The 21,998-nt window shown below is 34.6% G+C and overlaps 1 protein-coding gene across 3 annotated transcripts in view; it reads left to right on the top strand.

The window, feature by feature from the left end:
• Positions 1 to 21,998, top strand: part of TTLL7 (tubulin tyrosine ligase like 7) — a 121,925-nt gene that overhangs the window by 93,923 nt on the left and 6,004 nt on the right. For all 3 annotated transcript variants that reach the window (XM_033114401.1, XM_033114402.1, XM_033114403.1), the window contains exons 19-20: positions 4,832 to 4,992; positions 11,498 to 11,671. In XM_033114401.1, coding sequence (XP_032970292.1) covers positions 4,832 to 4,992; positions 11,498 to 11,671 — 335 coding nt within the window. The remainder of the gene's footprint in view (positions 1 to 4,831; positions 4,993 to 11,497; positions 11,672 to 21,998) is intronic.

Here is a 21,998-nt window from a genome sequence, read left to right as displayed (position 1 = left end):
CTATGTTTTAGGCATTGGTTTAAGTTCTGAGGATAAAAAAATGAATTGAAAAAAACAGCATGATCTCACAGAGCTTACAAAAACTTGAATGGAGCAGGTTCAAGAATGAAAGGTAGAGAGGAAAAAAAACACAGCTAGAACAGGCATTTTTTCAAGGAATGTTGCTATATAGAGGAAAGTGAAATGTGGCGGTCACTGGAGTCTGCCCCCGTAGGCCTCCAATGTCCCCGAGTCAGTGTCTCTCCACTGGACCCTAGAGTGAGTGCCTGTTATTGAGTCGGTCTGTGTGTGGTCCCTTTAAGAGGATGTCTGGGTTTCCTGCAGCCTTCTGTCCCACCTGGATAGTCAGAATCCCCACTGTTTTTCACAGCCAGATGTTGTAGGGGCTCCTCTTCCTGGCACCAGTACTCTGGGCTGGGGAGTCTGGTGTGTCCGTCAGTCCTTTGGGAGGAACCTCTGTGGCCGAGATATCCCTCCTGATTCTCAGTGGCCACATGGAGGTTTGTGGCCAGCCCATTTCATGTCTCCACTCCTCCTACCAGTCTCGACGTGGCTTCTTTTTTATATTCTCAATTATAACATTTCTGTTCAGCTAGACTTTAGATGGTTCTCCAGGTTGACTGTTCTACAATTTAGTTGTAATTTTAATGTGTTCATGGAAGGAAGCCTGCACAGTGTTTATCTACTCTGCCGTCTTGGATCTCTCTCTCAGCTAACTGCACTCTTCGAAGCAGGTTAATTCAAATGGCATGTCTCTATGGCTGCCACAAAGGCCGTGTGGGATGTTATTTAACTTGATAAACATTTATTGGTTGCCAGTTGTTTACAAGAACTATGGTAGGCACTTTTGGAGATTTGGAGAGTTTTTTCTTCATTCATTCATTTATTTGCTCATGCAAACATGCATCGAACAATATTAATTGAGGTATTACCATGTCCTAAGCACTATTTTAGGTGTGGAATGCACAAAACTTATTTAAATCTCTTAATTCCATTTGGAGATCACTGTTGAAATGATCTGTTCCATGATCGAAGAATTTACTGGTTGCTCATTAGAATGTTGTAAAGCTCTAAGATTATACTGCCGCGCACACAAACTCTTCCATGTACCTCATTTCAAATTTTCCTTAATGGCTGTAAAATTTAAAGGTCATGGATATAGGAATTAAATACTGAAAAGAACCCTCCCGAGGTGAAAATGGAAATAGCTAATCTTATTTAATGTCATGTTGTGGTAACTCCACACTTGAATAATTTAATTTTCTGCCAAGAATGCAGTTGCTTTATATTGTTTATAAGGGATGTATATGAAGTATGAAAATATTACAGTGTTGGTGGTTTGTGAAGAATGCCAGATTTGATGAAAATTTGTTCTCTGATGTGATATCTAGGCATAAACTAAGATTGGACGATGACGAGAAAGAAGTAGTGATATTACGGTTGTACTATATTTGCATGTATTTTAAGGTTCTAAGAGATCCTTGTTTATCAAGCATTTTTTTCTCTAAACAGCCATTTCTTTTTACTACCCACTGTGGTTGCTTCTGCATGTTTTTTGACGTTATTATTTTCTACCTCTTTTTCATTTGGACTGACATACCGTGTTTCTCCGAAAATAAGACCTAGCCAGACCATCAGCTCTAATGTGTCTTTTGGAGCAAAAATTAATATAAGACCCGGTCTTATGCTGTACAAAGCTGATCATTTTGCGTCAGCAAAGATGCCTTTACCTGGTAGCCATGGCTGCTGCATGCATCATTAGTACAGCATGTAGTAATTTTAATGTTATTTCTAAACCTCCCTCACCTCGTGCCATTATTTTAACTTAAGACCAACTGTTCAGCCATATGGAGCAGTTTGTCATTCAGCTTCTGTGTGTTCTTATAAAATACAAATTTTTCTGTGTGCTATATTTCATATTGCAAAGACAAATCTTTTTATTTTATTGTTTTCATTGACTGAATCTCCCATTTATTCTTTTCCCTTGGAGAGCTTAATGTGGAATTGGGATGCTTTTAAAAGTCACAATGTCAGGAAGTGTATACCTATAGCCTATAGGTTTGTCTCACTTGAATCCACAGGTAAACACAAAAAGACACCCTGCTGACCGTTTGTTTTAGTGTTTCACAAATTACTTATCTTCCATCCATTTTGTTCCAACCCTAAAGCACCCAGAAACCCAAAATAGCAATACAAGTAAAATTGGCACTAATTTGCTTCATCCCAGTCTGTTTTTTGACTGCCCGCTATACTTTCCTCCCATTTTTCAGTGGGTGTTTTCCGAAAGGTGCAGTCATTGTCGGCCCATCTGTATAGCCTTTTAAACAAACTAGTCCCTCCCTACTCCCTGGCCCTGAGAGAAGGGGCGCCTGAGCAGCCTTGTTTATGCCCAGTGACCCCACCAATCTTCCCAAGTATTACTTGACTAGAGGTGAATTTGAATCTAAGAGCAGACAATTTGATTCTCTTCTGGAATTTTGCTGCTGGCACCTAGACAGATCAAATTACTTATGAGGTGTTGAGTAATGGTTAAGAGCTGTCTATACATCAGCGTGAAATCTTGGCTAAGTTATTTATCTACTCTATGCCTGAGTTTTCTCATCCATAAAATGACATCCAAAAGGTCATAATTAATTAATTAATGACAGTCTTCATTAATTAAACAGGAAATTAAAATACAGTGAGATATTACTATTAGGGAAATACTGGGCATTAAGGGGTCAACCATACAATAGTTTTGTGGCAGATAAAAATCTTCCTGAAGAAGTGATGTTGAGGTAAGATACAGAAATTCACCAGGTGAAGAGATAGGGGAAGACTGTTCCAAGCAGAGGAAAGCTAGGTGAAGGCCCAGAGGAGAGATGAGGGGTTTGAGTTCTTGCCCCCTTCATTTGCATGTCCTCATGCCCTCCAAACTACAGGTCTCCGAAACCCACTCCTCTCCCCAGGACCAGAGCTTCCCTCCTTGGGTGGGCGTTGGGAGGTGGAAGGTTAGGGGGTGGAGAGGGCAGAGAGGTGGGATTCCTTTAAAAATGAAGGCAAAGAGAAGCAAAGAAGAATATATGTTCCCAGTGGGATCCTCTGGAAAAGAAGGAGCAAGCTCCTGGGGTGCCCAGACCGTGCTAGTCTCACCAATCTGGGAAATCACTCCTCAGGCAGAGATGCTTGCTGGGGCCTAAGAGACCTGAAGATTTATCCATTCTTGTGTGGGAGGAAACATTAGGAGTGGAGCAAAAGCATTCCCCACTCCTAACTCCCTGGCCTCTTTCTGAAGTTGCTGCTTTTAGTCATGGAACCCCTAGAATTCTGTCTAGAATTAGTAGTCCTCGTTTCATGATGCTGTCTCATTAGATTGTCCGTATATGGCCTGCTTTTATTTAGCGTCTCTAGTGTCATTATACCATTTGTGAACCCAGTACCCAAAACAAAAGATAGGCTCTTGGCAATAACCTGTTATCTAACCAATGGACTCCCCTCTATCTCCTTGGCTCCCATGTCTCAGGTAGCCATTTTCCTGAATTCACGATTCACCAGTCCCTTCCTTTCTTTCTTTATGTATTATTATATCTATGTGTATTCTCCATAAATATTTTTAAAATTTAGTGTTTTTTTTTTTATTTGTGTTATTAAAAGAGTCATACTGTATGTAATCCCTGGTATGTGTTTTTTTTTACTTACCATTATATTACTAAGATGTGCTGTGTTGTTGTGTGTTGTTATTTCATTTACTTTGAGTACTTTATAATATTTCAAGGGAATGAGTATACCACTCTTTATTTATTCATTGTGTCCTTGATAAAGCATAGGGTTGTTTCCAGGTATTTAGAATTATAAACAGCTATTTGAACATTGTTATACATGCCTATTGTTTTTAACCTATGAGAGAGTTTCTAGGTCACAGGGTATGTGAATATTCAACTTTAGGAGATAATGTCAAGCTATTTTCCAGAGTGACTGCAATAATTTGTACTCCCACCAACAATGCCTAAGAGACACTGTAGATCCCTGTTTCTCTAGCACTTAGTATTGTCAAACTTCAAATTTTTGTCAATTAAATGGACATAGAATGATATTTTATTATACTCTTAATTTTTATTCTTTATGTTTATTGGGAACATTTATTTCCTTTTTTTGTGAAATTTCTGTTCATGTATTTTTGTTCACTTTTTTCTATTAAGTTATTGGTGTTTATAGTAACAATTTATTAGACATTCATTACATATCCCTGATACTAATCTTTTGTTGGATGTATATGTTTTGAAAATATATTTTCTCAGTTTGTAATTTGATCTTTTATTTTCTTTAAAGTATCTCTCGATGGCCAGAAGTTCTTAATTTTAATATAATCAAAATCTATCAGTCTTTTATGGTTCCATACTTTTTGATGGCTTAAGTTATTTTTTTTTTAACCCAAGGTTTAAAAGATACCCATCAATACTTTCCACCTAGATACTTAATGGTTTATTTTTTAAACTTAAGATCTTAATTACTCTAGAGTTAATTTTTATTAATCGAGTGAAGATTCTACTTCTTTTTTCTTAAAGACTACTATTTTTAAAACCCATTTGTTGATTTAATTTAAATTTAATTTTAATTTTACATTTAATCTCTTCTTACTAAAGTCTGACCTGCCACCTTTGTCATATAGCAAAGTTTAATGAATGCATGGATTTAGTTCTGAACTTTTTATTCTGTACTTTTATTCTGTTAGTGAGCGAATCAGTAAGCGTGTGTGTGTGTGTGTGTGTATTCATTTTTAAATTATTTTCATCTTTGTATTTTAGAGACACACATACACCTAGATGTTGAAATACTTTGGTTTTCCCACTAGGTTTTGGACATAGTAAAAACAAGTATTCGTACAATTCTTCCACGCATCTGGAAGGTACCTGATGTAGATGAACTAAATTTATATAGGATTTTTAACCGGGTTTTTAATCGTCTACTCTGGAGTCATGGCCAAGGACTGTGGAACTGTTTCTGTGATTCAGGGTAAGCTCTAAGTAATCTTTTATTATTGTAACTTAAAATATTCTACTATTAGTTATAGAGGTAGCTCAATAAAATGGATGAATTTCTTTAATAATCTCTTAAAATATGGACTTTTTACTATGTGTAATTTTAAACTATATTTTATAGCAGTTAAGCTAATTTAGAATCAGATGGTGATTATGAACACAACACCACTCAACTAATTTGAATTCAGTGGGAGAAGGTAATCTTAATTAATGAAAAGTGTCAATATCCAAGGTTCTTCTTCTGTTGCCTTTAGGTAGCCGAATTCCAAAATTATGGCTATATTCCTGCTCCTCTCCAACATTTGAGTCCTGCCAAAGTTATTGTCACTCATGATCATTTTAGCCTCAAGATATATAAAGTCAAACATTCCACCCCTTCCTTTTATTCAGAAATGGCTTCTCTTTTGGACTTCCCTTAATCCCATTGTTATTTTCCCAATCATACAAGTTTAATATCTCAGGAATATTTACATTTACTTTGTGTTCACTATCTTTATTAGGTTATTTGCTAAATCCTGTTAGTTTTTCTGTCACATTCCCACTGTGGCTACTCTAGATTGTTTTTCATTTTTCTTAACAATTATAAAGTACTTACTGCTGTGTTAAATACTTTTGGAGATACAAAGTTCAATGTGACATAGAGCCTGCCCTCAAGAAACTTAAAAACTGGCAATAGCTAACACTGTACAACTTACTTGGGCCAGGCATTGCTCTAAACACTTTACATGTATTAAGTGGTTCAATCCTTGTAACATCACTTTGAAGCAGATTCCCTGATTATCTCCATTTTATAGACAAGGAAACGGAGGCACTGATAGGTGCTGAGGTCCTAGTACAACTGGGATTTGAACTCAGGGAGCCTGGCCCCAGACTTCATGCTTTTAACCAATAATCTCTGCTGTCTCTGGTAGACAAAATAAGAGATACATAAAAGCAATGATTATAAAAGAGATAGATATAAAGTATTATAGGATTTCAGAAAGATGGAGTCTTTTTGGTAGAAGGGCTAAGTGAAATTAATAGATTTCTAGATATTTTTGCCTCCAGTTTTTGTTGCCCTTAACCATCCTATTGTTGGCATCGGTTCCTCAAATCTCTAGTGATTTCCCTCATTTATCATTAAAGTATAGACTTCTTATCTAGAGATACAAGACTCTCTGATGTGCTGGTTCTTTCTTTTTTCTACGGTCTTCTCTCTCATTACTCTCCTACTTGAACAGTGTTCCAGAGAAAACAAACTCATCATTTTTCAAACATCTTAAAATGTACACTTTTCTTTCTCTGAGCTGTTGACGTCACTTGCACATCTGATTGGGCTGCTTCTAAACTCCATTCCTCCAATCCCCCCTGCATTATTTAAACCTTATATAAAGTTCCAAACTATGTACATTTTTTGTAAAACCTTAGCAGACTACTGTAGCCCGAAATGATCTCTGAATGTCCGCCATTTAAATATTCTAGTCATCTAGAACTGAATCATTTATACCATTTGCAGCCTTATTCTCACCACCATAATTTTCCTCAGCTGCCATTCACCAACAGGGAGAATTCATATGGTACTCTGAGTTGTGATGAAATCTGAGAATAATCTTGGCTTTAATTTATTTCTACAGAGACTTAAGTGAAACATTTGAACTGTACTCCATGGACCCTTAGTTGATGTAGAAGTTCTCTCAGTGTGAACTCACAACTGGAATTTTCTTCTTCTGTTTATTGATCCATTGGTTGGAATGCCATGTATGAATCCCAGCTACTCTCCACCATTGAAGGCAGTGAGATAGTCTGCTACTGAAATTGGTGCTTTGAGTCCGTAAGATAATCTCTAATGGCAGACCTTAAAGATGCTCGTTAAGTGGTGGTTCTTTGCCTCTAAGGATCCTCTTTCTTGAGCTATTTTGGTTATATAACTCCAACTAGCTATACAATCTTCAGAATCCTTTTCTCTTGTTCCTGGCACAATGCTCACTTCCCTCATCTGTCTCTCGTAGTGTCTATCACTGCTAGTAATGATGATGAGAGTAACATTTATTCAAGGCTTACTAAGTGCCTGGCACTGTTTTACATATTAAATATTAATTTTTACGTTTTTTCAATTACAGTTGACATTCAATATTATATTAGTTCCAGGTGTATAGCATAGTGGTTAGACATTTATATAATTTACGAGGTGATCCCTCCGATAAGTCTAGTACCCACCTGACACTATACATAGTTATCACATACATATTAAATATTCTTATAATCACCACTACAATATTTTGGGTAATCTATTATTATTATTCTCATTGTGTAGATAAGGAAATTGAAGCATAAATACAGTATATAACGTGCCCAAGTTCTCATAGTAACTAGGTGAGCCTGGATTTAAACCCAGTTTGTCTGAGTCTAGAGCCCAAGCTCTTAACTCCACCTATCTGTGCCTCAGTTTCCTTGTTTATAAAACGGAGATAATCAGAGAATCTGCTTCAAAGTGATATTATGAGGATTGAACCACTTAATACACGTAAAGTGTTTAGAACAATGCTTGGCCCGAGTAAGTTGTGTTGAGTCCCCTTAAAGCAGCATTGCCAGTGGTTGCCAAGCTTGCTTTATTGCAAGTCTATAGCATGAGCCAAATCCCCAGCCAGCTGGACGTGGGCTGGTGGAACGGGAGTAGCTTTGAGTCCAATTTGATTTCCACTTGCTATCCATTTCTTTAAAAACTTGATGGTTTGTAGAGGTGAGTTTAATACTAGATTTTATTTTGTAGCTTTGCAAATAAGTTCCTTAGGCTTCCTCAATTTAATGAGGTTACATGGTATTGTGTGTGTGTTATTCTCAGTTTGAACCCAGAATAGTTCTACTTATCTTTGGATCATGTCTAGTCAATGTACACTCCTTTAACTTTGGCTCAACAGCCTAGTAGTCAAGGTAAAAATCTACTCTTAGCTCTGTTACAAAGGAAAGATTTTAATGAAAGGTACAGCTATCTTTCACAGTTAGGTATGAAATCTTGGAAAAATATAATCCAAATAACTCTGGGTCACCTTGATTCCTGTGTTTACCTGTCAGTACCACTAAGTAAATAAACCATTGCCTGTCCACATGCAGAAATATGAAAAAATATTGTAGGTATTTGTGGCAGGTTTCTCTAGAATTGGCGTAGTGGTTTTACTGATGCACCACATATAAAACCTCCTTATCTCTCTCTCTTGTTCTTCCAGGCTGCTGAAGTCCATGCTCAGACACCCTTTTATTTATTTTTTTAATCACATGCAGCCTCCTGGTGTTATGATGCCCCATATTCTGGTATTCTATCTAGGGGAATAGCTCTTGGAATAATCCACATGTTTTACTGGGAAAGGCGAAGTCTAGGTGCTGTGGGACTCAAACCAGGCCTGAGAGCTCAGGAAATGTGGCCAAGCGAAGTAACATTTCAGCTGAGATTTGCAGGAAGAGGAAGAATAGGAATTTGCTGATAAAGAGGAGGATGCAGCGGCTAGTTTGGGAGAAGGAATGCTTTGTTTGGAAACGCTCTCTCTACTCAAAACCCTAGTACATAAACCCCAAAGAAGAAAATCTGGGGGCAAGAAGAAATTGTAAAGAATATTCTAAGGCAGTCTGTTTCTAGGTTGAGTTATATGCCTACTTGAAAATGTATGCATAACGTGTGGACTATTTAAAATGATGTAAATCATATTGTTCGCATATCATTTTCATTTTGATGTGTTGTTGTTAGTACTTTTCAGCTCATTAATCTTTCTGTTGCTGATTATCCAGTTGGTATAGTACAGATTTTTTTTTTTTTAACCTTCCCTTCTCCCTTCTTGCACTTAACTTTGAGCCACTCAGTTATCCATTTGGACTTTACCAGAGAAGAAGAAATGAATCAGTTTCACTTTTTAGATAACTGCTTTATTAAGCATTTTGATGAGAAAGGGGGTGAAAATTATTGGATTTACTGGATTATATGAAGCTTTTCAAGTCTTGGGATTTCATTAATAACTTCCCTTTGTTGCCAGAGGTATTCAGTATTCTGTATCTTATTGTTATGTTACTAAAAAAAAAAAAAAGGAATGTAATTTAAAGTCATTTCCTTTTATATTTCTTTGAGGATTAGGGAGTGCCAGAAAGAACTTTTTAACCATTTAATTTTCCTTTTTGAACTCATGGATTTTGGCCCTTTCATGTCCTTGAAATTTAGATTCAGAAAACAGACAGATACAGACCCTGGGTTCTTTGATAAAGGCACTGGTATTTTTAATTATGTCTACATCCTTTCACCTTCTTAAAAAGTGTGTTTTGGTATTGAAAATTGTGATACTGTAGTGTTCCAGAGGCATTTCACATTTACTCAGCTCTGCCAGGCGGTGGGTAGGAAGTGGGGGACTCAGTTTGAAAGGTAGGTTTCCTCTGTGCACGGGGGCTTGCCATTAGCTTAGTACCAAATGAAGCAAGTTGTAGTTATTTTCTTTTTTCTTTATGAGGGCTTCTGGTGTGTTGAAAAATGTAGATAATAGAATACAATGCGGTCTTTGGCTAGTGGTGGTGAACATGCTCACCAAAAATAGGTAGAGGACCTTGATTCATATGTTTATGTTAAATATTTAAGGGAGAATGGGAAGCCAAAGCTGCTCATGTTATAACTCACATATTACTCAGAATGTTCCATCAAATTAGAGTGTTATAGAAGAAGCTCTTTTATCTTCCATTTTATTTGTTCTTTTCTTACTTCTATACTCCAAGTCAGAGAAAGAAAAATTACCATGATGTGAGTGACTTGATACTGCATCTAATCAAATGGCTCCGAAGGATCAAAATTATAAATATATACAAATTGAAAGGGGAGAGTGGTGAATGAGCTAAACTTTTGTAGAAATACCCAGAATCCCAATGGAGAGAAAAGTGCTAGGCAGACAGAACACAGGATGATTTTCTGTGTGTATTTGTATTTATATGAAATTTTTATTTCTTTGGGTCCAGACATGTAGGGCCTGCTAGATTAAGACATATTAATTATAAATACATTCCATAATTAATTGATATTCTCCAATATTTTTTGATCAAATTAGGTAAATTGGATATATATGTATATATAAATAGAGATATGTATATATGTATATATATGTATAGATCTATATGTATAGATATATATACATATAAATATATATAAACGTATATATCTAGTTTTTCTTATATTTAGTAATAAGTTAAATTTTAATTTTAGAGTTAATTTAACAAGCATATTACCGGCATACTACTATTTAGTTCTGAACATATCAGAACATGGAAGAAAATTTATTCCTTTTAATCTACTCATTTGAATCTATTCCTTTTAAGAAAACCCATCATTCACTGATGACATGCTATCTTTTGGGGACCACATTTCTCCTGAAAAAATAAACAGTAGCCTTTCTATGAAAAAATACCTTTTTGAGTTTCTAAAGCATTTTTTAAAATTCCAAAGAGATCAAATGTCTACAGAAGATTGAAAATAGAGTCTTTGAATTTCCCATTGGGAAGTACATTTCTTCAGAAAAATATTTTCTTTAATATTTTTTTCTTTCTGAAAATCTACTCTTTTCTCTCTCTGAGGGTTAAGTGAATTGGTTTATGTAAAATGAGACTTGAATCATTACCAAGTCTCAAACCAAACTTTCCCCTTGAGAATTGAAAAAAGTTTCATTTACACTAAGGAAATAAGTCTCTCTTGCTCTCTCTCCCTTTTTTTCCCTCTCTTCTCTCTCTTTTGGTGGTGGTGGTGGGGTGATGAGGTATTTCCTGATTTGGCCCATGACAGTAAACTTAGGAATTGTAAAACAAACGCAATTGAAATTTACCAACAACATGTGCACTACTGCGTGGTTTAGTATAAGCTGAGTGCACGAAAGGAGGGAGAACACCACCTCGGGATTGCAGTAGGGTAGTATGTGTTCAGATAACATTACTTCTAGGGTACAGAACCTGTGCTCTAGGCATATCATAGATATAATTACACCTGAAAGTGTTTTGAAAGGGGTGGTTATAATCGAGGAATTAACCTAAATTCTCCTAGTGCAAAGAGGTGACAAATTAATTTGCAACAACTTTTTAATACATTTATGGGATTATTATTAATGTAAAGGGAAATATAGCTTCCTAGAAACCTAAATTCCTAGAATACCTAACCTTTGAGAAATTAGCTCAGTATATTACAAATACTTTCATATAGAGTAACTCAAGTTTTTACGGGGTGTTGGGAAACCATCCTATCAGCTACACATAGTGGGCAGCAGTAAAGTCTTTAAAGACAAATAGCCAATGAATTCTATATTGTGTTGTTTAATACAAAGATTAATTTCAAAATATGTATTTATTTTATATCTTTCAACTATCTCTAGTCACTTCAAATGTGTGAGCTCATTTCTATTTTTTCTTATTGCTTCATTGCTTGGTAAGTGATATAGCTGGTTACCATTTTGAACAGCCTCATGAGGTCATGTCTGTTTCCATGCCAACAGATCCTCTTGGGAGAGTATTTTCAATAAAAGCCCGGAGGTGGTGACTCCTTTGCAGCTCCAATGTTGTCAGCGCCTGGTGGAGCTTTGTAAACAGTGCCTGCTAGTGGTTTACAAATATGCAACTGACACAAGAGGATCACTCTCAGGCGTTGGTACTGATTGGGGTAATTCCAGGTACTTGTTTACATTTCCTAGAATCTGTGAGTTTTATATGACATAATGCCACAATGCAGTTTGAAATCGGAAGTCTCTTTTTGCTTATATGGCTAGAGAAAAAGCTAAAGGCTGAAAATTCATACGTACTATTATCTACAAAATACCTTTCATTTGTGATCTTTATCTTTAAAGGACCAAACAAACCTAAAGGTGACAGAAATAACTAACCTACATGAAAATGAGATTATTTGGTTTACATACTTTTGCTTTTAAAAGTCAAGTAAGAGCAATAAAAAATGGTAATAAATTTATTTTTTCTCCCAGTATGGATATTTAAACATCCTTCAGCCTAACAGTTGACAAAATGCCTTTAGTTTATTTTTTATTGTTCAGTATGCTTCTGCTACTCCCTTCATCACCAAACATATCAGTGGGAGGTAAATTTTGTTAAGTCCTATTTAAAAATTGAAGTTTTATAAATATTGTCCAATGAAACTAGGTAGTTTTCCAAAAGCATAAAAAATAATATAGTTTTTAAGTTGCAAAAATATACAGAGTAAATAAGAAGTACATTTTAGCACTCCTCAAGACAATCATAGTTTCCAATAGAAATAAAGATGAATATGTGACTTTATTTTCAGTATATGTAAGTTGTAGTACTACTCAGGATAGAAGAGCATAAACAATGACTTTGAAAAACTAAGTGATTGTGAAAAGATGATAAGATTCAACTAACAGTTAAATACGTGTAAACAGTGGAGAGAATGAAACCACCATAGAAATCGCTTGGGTTTCCTTTTTGAAACACCTTGAAATTGATCTGTTTATTAAAAAGATCACAGAAAGTTTGAAAAAGCCAACTTTCTACAAAACTGACCTGCAACAGCAGAATGGCTTCCAATTATTTTTCACAAAAAATATTGAGAGATGTATTTTTAATCTCTGCTTGCCCCGGATTCTGTTTTTATGCTCTTGCCATACCTTTAAGCTATTTTAACTCTTCTTCTGCAAAGAGAAGCTGATTGATCACAACAATGGTAGAGGTAAAGTTAGCTGTTTCTTTTTAAAATATGTAACTATGTAACTATGTAAAATATGTAAATATGAAAGCTATATTCTACAGTTTTAATGGTTTGAAGCAAATTGTTGAAATAAAACTTACATTACTTTCGTTAATATTTCCATATGATTTAAAAAAATGATGAGTATCTTTAAGACATTACAACACATAAATGAAGAGGCTTTTTTTTAAGGAGTGATACTCTGGGCATGATCAGGAAAACCTTAAATTCCAGTCTAGGAAGGATGGTTTTAAACTCTTCAATGTCGTTCTTGCAATTCCAGATTTCATAACCATTTCTCGTGGAGGGAAATCTTATTAATTTTGTGAGTGGGCAAAATAGGCTGAGTCTTCCTGGTTACGCTGGGAGAAGAAGTTATACCTTACAGTTACTTCAGGCCGTTTTATTTTATCCATATCTGGTGGTCAGAGAAGAGGTTCCTGACCCTATAATCTTGAGTTTTGGACTTATGCTTAAATACTCAGTATATAACCCTAGTATGGTGATTTATAAGCATTTAGGTAGGGGGTTGGGAGGTTTGTCAGTTAACACACCCTTTATTCCTGCCCAAGTTCAAAACCCTTTGATAGAGAAATATAGGCATCAGATGATGCTTCATTACTAAGAAAAGCTACATTGAGGGACGTGGTGAAGATGTGAGAATTAAATGTACCCATTCAGTTAAAGGAAAAGCAGGATCAACCCAAACCTTCCACTAGCACTACCTCATAAAGTCTAATTCTGTTAGTATTGGTAGGAGAGCAAGTAAGAATGCATCCTGTCTGCAAGTAGGCTGATCCAAAAAGAGAAAGGGGCTGTGCTAAGCATGCCAGGTTCTTTCTTTTAAACCAGCAAAACACACAACTCACTTCTGGTGAGATGCCAGAAAGTTTCCACTGGTGGAAGTTCTTCTACATAGGAACACAAGGAAGAGAGAGAAATAAACATGTTCTCCTAATATCTAGCTATTAAAACCCAAGTTAATGTCACATTTATTTAAATATATGGGAAAAGTGTCTTTATCTTCTTTCTCTTGTAAATTAGGAATCTATAGCATTTTACTTTATATGTAGAAGTCACTTAATTTGATATTTATTAATATATTGATAAATTTCATTTATGAAGTATACTTAATAAAATATAAATTATATATAAATACCTATAAATAGTCTTAATATAAATAATTTATGCAGTATACCTAAATACTTTATGAGGAGATATATATTTGGCTAATGTATCTGTAAAATTAAGAGAGAAGAAAATAGAGTTAATAACATCAGTCAGGTTTATGACCATGTTTGTCTTGATCAAAGATCTACAGGATATTTCTTAAAAGGCTTTAAAGAGTATATGACACCTATTACCTGGAAGGAAGTGGCCTTCAACCTTGCAATCTCAGAAAAACAATAATTTATAGGCACACCAAGTGAAAAGCTATTTCTCAGCAACTAGAAACTAAGCAACTAGAACTGATATATAAAGCCAAATGGTCAAATATATATATATATATATATTTATATATATATTTATATATATATATATATATGGTACTAGAGTTCTTGAGAGCAGCTCAATATTTCACTGTTACTAGACTTGGGAAGCTTTGGGATCTCCAAACACTTTGTAGACTCAGCATCTCAGTGTTTTTATCTTTCATGCACTTAGCTTCCATACAGTCTCATATGATGGAATGGGGGTGGGGGTTCCATGCCTAAAAATATTTTTAAAAACAACTGAGTTAGAACTTCTGCCTTTGGTAATAGAACACGAGGTATTTGGACAAATCATCCCTCTGGTGACAACTAGAAAAGCTGAACAAAACACCAAAACATTCTGATGCTTGAAGACCTCAGAGAACGTTAACCAGGTACTTGTTAATGAGTACTTGTTAGTACTGAGTAGTGCTTTTTGACAGACTCATGGGCCTAAGGGAAAAAGTAGGCGTCCAGGGTCTGCAAATGTGGGGGCCATGGTAAATACCCTAGATTCCTAGGAGTAAAAACGTTCCCAATGTTTTGCAAAGTAAAATTTGACAAAATTACAGGGGAAAACAGACATGTCTACAATCACAGAGGGAGATTTTAAAATATTAATTTTTTTCCCCTCAAACATAGAACATTTTAATAATATGATTAACAGACTTAGCTGTTGTATGTAAATCCAATAACCTCAGAATACAATACACCAAGCACACCAGGAACTTTTACAAAAATTAACCGTATATGGAATATTAAAACATAGTTCAACAAATTTGAGAAAATTTAACTCAGACCGGGTATTTTTTTTCTGACCACGTCATTAAGCTAGAAAACAGTAACAAAATATAACCAGAAAATTCATACTTTGGAAAGAGAAAATACACTTTTAAATAATCCATGACTCAAAGAAGAAATCATAGTAGACATAAGAAAATATTCTGAACTGAATGATCATAAAAATATTACGAATAAAAACTTGTAGTGTGTAGCAAAATCATTATTATAGGGATATTTATAGACTTAAATGAATATATTAGGAAAGAGAAAAGGGAAGAATTAAATGAGCTAAGCTGCCATCTTGACAAGTAACAAAATGACATTAAAATAAACCCAAATAATACAGAAAAAGGAAATAAAACTGAGAGCAAAAGTTAATAATACAGTTGTACCTTGACTTATGGGGTTACGTCCTGATAAACCCATAGTAAGCTGACAATACTGTAAGCCGAAAATACACTTAATACACCTAACCTACCAAACATGATAGCTTAGTCTAGCCTACCTTAAACGTGCTCAGAACACTAAACGTTAACCTACTGTTGGGTAATTATTTTGAGTTTCATCTCTAGAGTAGTCGCCTTCACCTCTTCTCACCAGAAGCAGGAAACACAGATGGGCATTTTGTAGACATGATGGGATGTGAAAACACAAAACACAATATCCAACAAATGCTGGCAATACAGTACACTGTAGAGGATCGGTTGTTTACCCATGTGATCATGTGGCTGACGGAGCTACAGCTCACTGCTGCTGCCCAGAATCACAAGAGAGTGTCATACAGCATGTCACTAGCTTGGGAAAAGACCACAATTCAAAATTTGAAGTACGGTTTCTACTGAATGCATGTCACTTTCACACCATCATAAAGTCGAAAAATCATTCAGTTCAACTCATAACTCAGTCTGTATAATGAAACAAACAGAATAAAAAAATATCAACATGGCCAAAAGTGTGTTTTTGAAAAGACTAATAAAATTGATAAATAACTAGTGAGACTGATCAAGAATATAAAAGACAGAAATAGTTAATATCTAGAACAAAACTAGAGACATTACTACAGATCTTATAAACATTAAATATTTTATAAGAAAATATGAACAATTTCATGATGATACATTTGGTAATTTAGATTAAGTTAACAAATTCCTGGAAAAACACACATTACCAAAAGTGACATAAGACAGTATAGAAAGTCCTTAATAGTCTTAACTATTAAAGAAATTGAATGAATACTTAAAAGCCCTCCCACAAAGAACACTCCAGATTCATATGTCTTCATCATCCAATTCCATTAAACCCACTCAGAGAACAGAAGAAGAGGGAACTTTGATGGGGCTACCATACCTTTGATACTACAACCCGACCAGGACATTATGGCAAAGGATAATGACAGTTCAATCTCACTCCTGAACATAGATGCAAAAATCTTAAATAAAATATTAACAAAATGAACTCAGTGACTTTAAATCGTATAATGTATCATGACTAACTTCTGTTTATTGCATCAATTTATGGGTGCAATAACATTAACGAGTGATCAATGTCATTTTTAACAGAATAAAAGGTCATTCCAAAAGATACAGATAAACTACTTGATAGAATTCAATGCACATTCATGCTTTAAAAAATGATTAGCAAGCTAGAAGCAAAAGAGAAATTCCTTAATCTCCTAAAAGGTAACTGCAAAATATCTACAACCAACATACCTAATGGTGAAATGTTGAAGCCTTTCCACTTGAGACGAAAGTGCCTGTGACTACCATTTCTATTTAGATTGTACTGGAGGTCCTGGCTGCTTCAATGAGGCAAGCAAAAGAAATAAAAGCCATTAGCTTTGAGAGAAATAACTAAAACTCATTACTAGTGGATATGACTAAGTTCATGGAAATCTAAATAAACCTACAGATAATTTATTAAGTAAATTTAACAATTTTGATGAAATCAAAGTCAGGATAAGGAAATCAATTGTATTTTTTCTATATCAACAACAGCTACAATATGAAATTTCGATATGATATCATTTTTAATAGCATCAAAGCATAGGTAACACTTAGGAATAAATGTACCAAAATTGTGTAAGACCTTTATGCAGGAAAATATAAAAATTGAAAGATATACCTCATTCATTATTGGAATCAATATTATTAACATGTCCATTGCTCTCAATCGGTATGTCTATAAATGCAATGTTATCCTACTATAAAAACAAAAATTTCTTGGGGGGTGTGCAGTATCTGATCATGGTTATTGTTACATTTATATAGAAAAGCAAGGGGCCAAGATTAGCTAAGAAACCCTTGAAATAGAACAATAAAATGGTAGGATTTATGAACTACAGTATATTAAGTTTATAATAAAGCTAAAGTAATTTAAGACAGTGTAATATTACTAAAAGGATAGGTAGACCAACGAAACCATTCAGAAAGTTCATAAATAGACCCAGGCATATATAGAGACTTGATTTATGATAAAAAGGGGTACACATAATTTATGACATATGGGAAAAGGAAGTTTGGTTAAACAAATGGTTCTAGGACAATTAGATTTCTAAATAATTAAAAAAAAAAAGAAAAAAAGAAAGAAAGAAACTTGAGTTTATCCACACTGTATACAAAAATAATGTAAATGAATTGAGTATACAGACATGAAAGGCAACACTAAAGGTTTCAGAAGATAATATATGGTAATATTTTCATGACCTTGAGGTATGCAAAGATTACAAAAAATAGGACCAAGGAGCAGATCATAAATAAAAAGATGAATTTTACTATATTAAAGTTAAGAACATACATTCATTCATCAGAAGACCCATAAGAAGGTGAAAAAACAAGCCTCAGAGTGGAAGAAAATACTTGCAACCCATATAAGCTATAAAAGATTCTTATACGGACGAGACAAGGACACCTCCAAATTTCTCAAAAAAAGACAAAACCTTCTATGGAAAAAGGGGGATATAATTGAAGAGGCTGTTCATAAAAGTTAAAAGAAAAAACACAACAAACGGACCAATAACCAATTGGAAAAGGATTTAAGCTAACCATCGAGGAGATGCAAAACCTCCAAAACACTGTGTACTCAGAGTTGATGAGAATATAGCGAGAATAATGGGAACTCTGACACTGCTGGTGATAGTGAAAATGGGTACCTCTAAAAATAGTTTGGCATTACATATCAAAGTCTACCCTTTCTATATCTATTCTGTTACCAGTAATTCTCAGTGGAAATGTCTGCACATGTGCACTAAGACCATTGTTAGAATGATCATAATAGCTGAAATTGGAAACAACCCAAATATCTATTCATGGAAGAATGGACACATCTTTTGTAACATCCACATGATGAAATATTATACAGCATTGAAAATGACCAAACTGCACGTACACATAACAACATGCATGAGCCTCAAACATAAAGTTAAGCAAAAGAAGCCAGACCCAAAGGAATACATATTTCATTTCATTTATTCTAAAATAAAAAAAAAACAGGCAAAACTAAATTATGATGTTTATGGAATGTGTACTTGGGTAAACAAAGAAGGAATTACCATGGAAGTCTGGATAGTGGGTAACTTGATGGGGAGGGAGGGTGCTGTAATACAGGGCTCTGGGGTGCTAGGTGAGTTCAGTTAGAGTGGGTAGCAGTTATACAAACAATCACTTCATGACATTCATTAAATTGGACACATAGGTGTTACGCACTCTTTGAATTTGGGCTATACTTCACAATTAAAAAGCTTTAAAAATTGAGTTAAATATGTGGTACCATTATGGCCTGAGGCTAATATAGCTTGATACATCTATCTCAGAACAGGGATGGTCTTGCTAGTGAGCCCAAAGTTCATAACACATAAATAATATTTTACCATGTGCACTATTTCATTCGCTCTGTACTTCTGAAACAGGCATAGCAGAAATTACTGGACTCTTCGTGGATCAGAAAACAGGGCCAAAGAGGCTAAATGGCTTACCCAAATCCACATTGCTAGCATATGGCAGAGGTAAGCCTTGAAATTAGGATTCCCCCACCAAAAAAAAAAAAAAAAAAAAAAAAAAAAGTCTAGGTTAAAAACATAGGACAATGCACACCCACTAGGGTGTCTATTATTAAAAAAATGCAAAATAGCAAGTGTTGGTGAGGATATTGAGAATTAGAACCCTTGTGCTTTGCTGGTTCAGAATGTAAAATGGTGTGGCTGCTATGGAAAGCAGTTTGGCAGTTCCTCAAAAAGTTAAACAGAATTACCATATGCCCCAGCAATTCCATTCCTAGGTATCTACCCCAAAGAATTGAAAGTAAGGACAATAGCAACATTGTCCACAATACCCAAAGGTGAAACAACCCAAGTGTCCATCAACAGATGAATGGATAAATAAAATGTGGTATGTACGTAGAGTGGAATATTATTCAGTTTATATAAAAAGCAATGGAATTCTGATACATGCTACAAACATGGATGAACCTTGAAAACATGCTAAGTGAAATAAACCAGACACAAAGGGCCAAATATAGTATGATTCTACCTATCTGAGGTATGTAGAATAGACAAATTCATAGAGACAGAAATTAGAATAGAGGTTACTGGGAACTGGGAGAAGGAGGAAATGGGAGTTTAGTGTTTAATGGGTACAGAGTTGCTGTTTCGGATGATCGAAAAGTTCTGGAACTAGATAGTGGTGATGGTTTCACAACCATTGCAAATGCACTTAATACACTGAATGGAACATTTAAATAGTGAAACTAGGAAGTTTAATGTTATGTACGTTTACTACATTAAAAACAATCAACAAAAAACACAGGACAGATATTGTGATGAACTTTATTTACCTTGTGTTCCCCAAACGAGGAAGCTGACTTTATTCTGGCCTTACTCGAGGAAAATCTCAGAAGGTGACTTAGCTTAAGTATTCAAGGCTAATTCCCTAACGGTCTTGGAATGCTACATGTTTTAGAGATCCTCCATGATCAGCAATAAGTTGGTACATGACAGACCAACCAATTCTTCAGCAAGCAGGCATTAGACAAATGCATATTTCATGTCTATACGCTGGATATGTGAAGATGTGTAGAACTAGCCTCAGAGATGAGTTAGGGTATGTGTGTGAAGCAAGTAAGGTAGTGTGAGGTATTTCCCCTTGCTATAAATTAGCTACAAGTTAGCTATTTTTGTACATCGAGAGTAAGCTGGAATAAAAATAAAGCTGTAAAGTTTTCATATGTTGGGCTGCTTTAACACAAATTCTTTAGATATAGGCTATAAATCCACTTCCTACAGATATTCTTTCTGCTAAAAAAAAATCAAATTTATTATTTAACTTGGTTGCAGAGAACATTTCAAAAATAATCTTTGATATTTAGCTAGTGTGGGATTTCCCAAGAGAGAGTAATGGAGATATTAAGGCAAATAATCCACTGAGTTTCCCTGTAATACTTTAAAATATCCCACAGCACTTGCTTTAGGGAAGCAAAGTATTTCTTCCAGTGTGATTTCATATGCTTTTCTGTGTTCATACTGAACCTCTTTTTCTTTTCAAGTCTCAAAAATAGCTTCGTTTTTAGCTATTTCTGATTCTATTAAAAAAGTTTAGGTTTGTGGATATATAATATTTTTCCACTTTCTAAGTTCTATTTCATATTTCTGAAAAACATGAGTATAATTGTATCCATTAGTTTTAAAACTGGGATTCATACAGAGAAATGACAATATATTATAAGTTGCTAGGAGCACTGATGCTAGAGCCAGCCCACATGGATTTGAATCATGGCTCGGCCACGTCCTAGCTGTGTGACTGTGGTCAAAGCCATGTCACCCCCACATGCTTTAGTGTGTTCATCTATAAAATAGAGCCTACAATAATATCTACCGTGTAGAATCGTTATGAGAACTGAGTTAACATTGTAAAGCAATCAGAGTAAAGCTGGGCACATAGATAACACTATTTAAATATTAAATAGTGTTAAATAAAATAATAAAGTTAGCTGTAACTCAGAATTTGTGTTTTTATTTTTTCATCTGTGTAATGGAGAGATGTGTAGCTCAAAAGGATATGTGAATGTTATTGTAACGTTACTAGTGACTATTGCTTGGAAATTCTTCAAAAGAAAGTTGGTAGAAGTTACTGTTTACTGTGATAATTATCAATGTAATCAGAATGCATTTTCAATAGAAGATAAAATAACTCTTAACTACTAAAAAAAGTAGGTTATGATCAAACTCCTTATTTATTTTTTTTGCACCTTTGCCCTAGATATAAAGGGTAGCTTTTTTAATGGTAGAAGATAATAGATTAATCATCACGACTCCACTAGATCTTGACATAATAATTAATCCATATAAATTACCTGAGTGATATTAAGAAAATAATTTATATAATCTGTGATGTGAGAAATCAATTGTTTCATTATTTATTACCCATTGTGCAATTTTGCTTTAATTTGGTTTGTTGTATATTATTTTACGGCTCTATTAACAATGATTTGAGCAATTTTTTATAGTTTGTGATAGTAGGTAATTGATTAAGGGGATATTATTAGATAATTTATGATAAAATGATGCTTATGAATATTATGGATAATTCTGCCATTTTAATCCAAATGCTGCCTACAATTTGATCATAATGAATCTTCTACAAAATTTATATCAACCTTAAATATAATTTTCCATTGACATAGAGGTATAGCAGTTATCAACATTATTTAATATAGACTAGGTAGCTGATAGTACCCTTGGCCCTGAATTTCTTAATATATTCATGGAAGTATACTGTTGCTGGAAGATTCTAATGTCAAGTGAAGAAAATAATATAAATGATTTGATGCTCTACCATTGTTTATTTTTTCAAGACAATTACTAATTACAAATTTGTTTCTATTGTTACTTCTGCTCTTGGAAATGCCTCATAGATGTCTTTGTCTTGACTTTATAGCATGTCCTTCTCATTACCAAGACTTAGACTTTATTAGTAATGCTTATTTGCATTTGCTCATGTGGATTTCCTAGATCATTTCTCTCTAGACATATAAACTGAG

Source organism: Rhinolophus ferrumequinum, chromosome 9, assembly GCF_004115265.2.
Source record: "Rhinolophus ferrumequinum isolate MPI-CBG mRhiFer1 chromosome 9, mRhiFer1_v1.p, whole genome shotgun sequence".
NCBI lineage: Eukaryota > Metazoa > Chordata > Mammalia > Chiroptera > Rhinolophidae > Rhinolophus > Rhinolophus ferrumequinum.
This window is presented reverse-complemented; position numbering and strand designations above follow the sequence as displayed.